Source organism: Callorhinchus milii, unplaced genomic scaffold (genome assembly GCF_018977255.1).
Source record: "Callorhinchus milii isolate IMCB2004 unplaced genomic scaffold, IMCB_Cmil_1.0 Scaffold30, whole genome shotgun sequence".
NCBI classification, from domain to species: domain Eukaryota; kingdom Metazoa; phylum Chordata; class Chondrichthyes; order Chimaeriformes; family Callorhinchidae; genus Callorhinchus; species Callorhinchus milii.
Genome location: NW_024704771.1, coordinates 4,066,093 through 4,071,092, shown reverse-complemented (window position 1 = coordinate 4,071,092; position 5,000 = coordinate 4,066,093). Strand labels below are relative to the sequence as shown.

General features: G+C 51.8%; 1 protein-coding gene and 1 long non-coding RNA gene across 2 annotated transcripts in view; both read left to right on the top strand.

Annotated features, from left to right (window-relative positions):
* The first annotated feature begins 2,612 nt into the window (after nt 1–2,612).
* Nucleotides 2,613–5,000, top strand: part of LOC103172993 (zinc-binding protein A33-like) — a 3,137-nt gene continuing 749 nt past the window's right edge. Inside the window, exons 1-4 of the mRNA XM_042344795.1 lie at nt 2,613–3,155; nt 3,359–3,452; nt 3,539–3,766; nt 4,227–4,249. Of these exons, the coding sequence (XP_042200729.1) occupies nt 2,745–3,155; nt 3,359–3,452; nt 3,539–3,766; nt 4,227–4,249 (756 nt within the window). The 5' untranslated portion in view covers nt 2,613–2,744. The remainder of the gene's footprint in view (nt 3,156–3,358; nt 3,453–3,538; nt 3,767–4,226; nt 4,250–5,000) is intronic.
* LOC103174120 lies at nt 4,146–4,444 on the top strand. Its single transcript, XR_006085860.1, has 2 exons — nt 4,146–4,249; nt 4,347–4,444. It is a non-coding gene; the product is annotated as an uncharacterized LOC103174120 (long non-coding RNA).

Sequence of the window (5,000 nt, the reverse complement as noted above, 5' to 3'; positions counted from 1 at the left end):
TTCGAGATCCCGGTCCTCACCTCCAAACCCCTCCGTGGGTCTTGCTCCCCTCCGCACCGACCTCTGCGAGCTCCTCACCCCCCCACTACCATCCTGCCCGCTCCCTCCGCTCTGCTTCGCGTCCCCCCCCCCACCCCACCGCCCCACCGTCCGGTGCGGTCCCTCCCCCCTCGCCCCCTCCCTCGCCCCCTTCAAGACCCATCCCAAAACCCTTCCTCCTCTTCGACCGTGCTTTCGATCTCCCTGCTTGGGCGAGTTTCCCCACTCCGCACGCCTCTGCACACCCAGCAATAAGCAGGAACCCGGCTGTTAGTCGATTAGCCGATCGCCTTCCGGGGGCAATAACACCGACAGAGAAACAACAATATTAATAATAATGCAGTCACTCAATCCACATTTTTGCGGGACACCGCTGTGCGGAATTAGCTGTCGTTTTGCTCCCACAAAATAGACAGTCAATTCGCTTTCCTGTGAAGCGCTTTGAGACGTCTCGAAGACGGGATAAGGCGCTATATCGAATGCCAGGATTATTATATTCTGACCGGTACTTAATACGTCACATTTTAACCCGCAACCCCGTAACCTGAAGTCCGCTGCTTCCGTTGTTAATAGCAATTAACGGCGTGATCAGAACTGGTGTAAACCAATGCGGTTTAGTGATTGTGGGTTTGGTCGCGAAAAGCGCTACAACAAAGGCAAGAATTATTATTATTATTATTATCATTTACCTTTCTCAGACAACTCGCCAACACTGTCGGAGGACACGGTGCCAGTAGGTGGGCCTGTGCTGCCATCTCGTGGTGGTGGTGGTGGTGGTGGTGGGACTGAGGAAGTGTTCAATGTTGAGCACAGGAACAGGAGGAGGCCATTCAGCCCCTCGAGCCTGTTACGCTTTTCGAACAGATCACAGCTGATCTGTAGCTCAACTCAATTTACCTCCTTTGCCCCATCCGCCAATCGGCTAACGAGCGGGTTCCGACTTACTGCTCTGTAACCAGAGACGCGCACCGCGCGTGTGTGTGTGTGCGTGTGTGTGTGTGTGTGGAGTAAGGAAAGTTGGCTCAGTCGTCGCCCTGACCCGCCCGGGATTCGAACCCGGGTCCTCTGGTTCGCGAGGCGAGCGCTCTCACCTCCGATTTTATCTGTGGGCGGTTGTCAGTCAGAACACACGTGGGCGGTGGGGGGGCATTTTAGATTCTGTTCAGCAACGGCTCTCAGGGAAACAGATGGAAAACAACACACTCACCTTTCTGCAGGTGAAGCGACGAAATTCGAACTCAGTTCAGTGAAAGTTCCGCTTCCGGACCCAATATCAAACGCACGGATTAGTGTTAATATTTTCCAGGTTTCTTAACGTCTCGCTCTGCCTCCTGAAATGGTTAATAATTAACAACAATAATCATAATCACTTTGCATTCGGTATAGCGCCTTGTCACGGCTTTGAGACCGTCTCAAACCGCTTCACGGAATATACTGTCAAGTGGATTGACTGTATACTTTGTAAGAGGTAATAGATTAGTGTTCCAGTCATAATTTTTAGCAATACTTTTTATCCCCGCTGTCTTGAGTTTGCGATGTCGCGCCTCAGTGTCAGCTCAGATCTGTCTGTGTTTTATTTCATGGGGAGGGAGTCGGGCGGAAGAGAAGGCGTGAAATGTTCTTCACAAAATATCCCCGGGATTTAACACACAAACCAAACACACGGTGTAGTTTCACACAACAGCTTCAGTTGTCTGCGTGAGGACTTCAGTTGGCCACGGTTGCACACTTCAACTCACCGCCAGTCAGGAACCCGGGTGTCTTGTTCGACCCTCAACTGTCTTTTCTCCCCCACATCCAAGTCATGACCGGCTCTGCCTTCCCTCAGCTCCGTAACATCGCCCGACTCCGCCACTACCTCACCCCTCAGGCCACTGAAACTCTTGTTCGTGCCTTCATCACCTCCAGGCTCGAAGGTGCAAACGCTCGGCTTGTCGGCCTTCCCAACTCCTCCCTCCACAGTTGCAGGTAATCCACAACTCCGCAGCCCGTGTCCTCTCCCGCACCAAACTCCGTGACCCCCATCTCCTCCCCCACTCTCGCCCGACTCCATTGGCTCCCTATCCTTCAGAGGATCCAGTTCCAGATCCTGGTCCTCACCTGACAAAGCCCTCCATGGCCTCGCCCCACCCTACCTCTATTACCTCCTAACCCCCTACCGACCCGCCCGCTCCCTCCGCTCAGCCGGCTCTGGCTGCTCCACGGCCCCCGACCCACCCGCCCCACCATTGGCGGGAGAGCCTTCAGCCACTCTGCCCCCAACCCCCAACTATTGAACAATAACAATTCTTTTGTTTGAAACAGCGCCTCTCACGTCAGGAGGAACGTCTCAAAGCACTGCACAGGAGTTATGATGAAGTGTAGTGGCTGTGCATTTTGCAGGCAAATGTGGCGGCAAATTTGCACACAGCCATGAAAGGAACGACCACTATTATGGAGAAGCAGAGAGGAGACTTCTACACTGATCACCCTGATCAGGTCATTCCGGTCACTAATCCCGGGATGTGGGGATCGGGAAGCTGTGGGATTCCTGCAGTGCAGTGGTTAGAGCGCTCGCCTCGCAAGCGAGAGGACCTGGGTTCGATTCCCGGGTAGGGGGAATTTGTTGGCCAAGTTTCCTCAGACCCGGGAGCTGACTATCGGGGAGGAGCAACACTGACGTTGAAACTGAAAGCAGTTTTGAATCAGGAAGAGCTGAGGGTAAAATGGCTTCTCAACACCAGACTCAGAGTCTGACCGAGGAGTTAATTTGTCCGGTTTGTCTGGAACTCTTTACTGATCCCGTTATCCTGGATTGTAGCCACAGCTTCTGCCGCTCCTGTATCACACGGTGCTGGGAAAAGCCGGGGCCGAGCTCCTGTCCTGTGTGTCAGGAGACTTTGCCGGAAAGGAACCTCAGGACCAATCGGGCCCTGGGGAATCTGTCAGAGAAAGCTCGGGATTTGAACCTGGACCCGAAAGACACGGCAATTAAACGTCGCTGTGAGAAACACCAGGAACAACTGAAGCTGTTCTGTGAAACTGACAAGAAGGTGATCTGCCACATCTGTAGAGATGCACAGGAACACAGAGATCACAGCTTCCTGCCCATTGACGAAGCTGTTGAAATCTATAAGGTAACACACAGACATTGATGCGTCACGGAACGCCCAGGGCGGACACGGGGAGGGAGGAAGGGTGACATGCATGTCTAGTGGTTGAGTGGGCTTTAGGGGGCGAGTACGCCAGATGGCAGATGTCTATAAAAATATAATAATACACCTCACTGTCACTATATATCACGTCAACTTTTCCTCTGTGTGTTTGTGTTTAATTCCAGGATAAAGTGAACTCCTCCTTAGATTCTCTCACACAGAGTAAGGCTGCGGCTCTGGAAGCTGAAGGAAACAGAAAAAAAGATTTCACAAGTGAAGGTAAGTTGTGTCGGGGCTGATGTCTGGGCTCTCAGTCGTTGTCTCTCTTTACTGTGCGCAGTGTGATGTCTGAGCTTCATTTTCAGGAACAGGCGACAAATCTGCGAACCACATCACGGCTGAGTTTGCAAAAATGCACCAGAGCATTACTGATAGAGAGCAGCGTGAAATCCGAGAGCTCAGACAGCGAGAGGAGGAGAGTTTTACACCAATGGAGAAAAACTGGAGAGATTCGGGGCAAATTAGATCTCTGAGCAGAAAACTCTCAGAGTTACAGAAACAGATGGAAACAAGACGCTCTCACCTTTCTGCAGGTAAAGAGGTGAAATGATAATTTATTCAGAAAAGGTCAATAGTCTGGAGCAGAAAGTCACAGTCTTGAATGTTAAACAGCCAGTGATTTTATTGATTATTTGGTATAATCTGTGAGACTTGCTGCTGTCTGACAGACTAACCAAAAAAACCTTGCATGAATACGCTCCGTCGGAACTAAGGCTCAACACACTGTAAGTGATGACTTTGGACGGCCATTGCACAATCCCACAACGTGTAGGAAATGACCAATTATATGTGACTTTTAGCTAGTAGGACTTGCCGAGTCGCCCTCTGCTGATGATCTTCCACCAGCAGTGCTACCATGAGTAGGACTCACATATAATTACAGTAATATTCACATGTAATAGGGAAGGGCTGTAGAATTCTATTCTGTGTATCTGAGTTTACAATGTGGTGTCTCAGTGTGAGCTCAGATCTGTCTGTGTTTTATTTCATTAGGAGGAAACTGCTCGGAAGAGAAGGTATGAAATGTTCTTCACAAAATATCCCCAGAATTTACTGCACAAACCAAACACAATGTGTAGTTTCACTTTATAATGTGAACGTCTCTTATTTCAGGATCAGTGATAAGGATTTTATGCTGTCACTATCTGAGGGGGATCTGCCTGTGGGGATATACAAAGGGCCTCTTCAGTACACAGTCTGGAGAGACATGAGACACAGCATCAGCCCAGGTACATGGCTCCCATTCTCAGACTGAAGGTGTGTGAATATCTGACAGTCACCTGATCCTCACAAACTAAACACATGTCTCCCGCCCGACCCGCCCTACCATCGGTGGCCGGGCTTTCAGCCTCTCTGCCCCCACACTCTGGACCACGGTCCCTTCGCCTCACTTCCTCCCTCGTCTCCTCCAAGGCCGGTCTCAAGACCCTTCTCTTCGACCGTGGCCTTTGGTCTCCCACCCACCTCTTTGCCTTCCCTCACCGCACCCCACCTCTCACCCTAACCCCACACCTCCCTCACCGCTCCCTCACCCCCACACCTCCCCCACCCCTCCCTCCCCATGCTTGGGCCCCGACACCTGACTGTTCAGCGCTTTGTCATTTTGTTGTTGTTGTTGTTGTTGTCCCCAGCGCCCGCTGCTGGCGGCGGTACCCGATCAGTGCTGTTTATCCTGTGTTCAGCAACTGACCCTCTGACCACCAGCTCACACACCGCCCCCTAGTGCCCGCCCTCGCTCCTGCAGCCCCCCCCCCCCCGCTCCGTCAC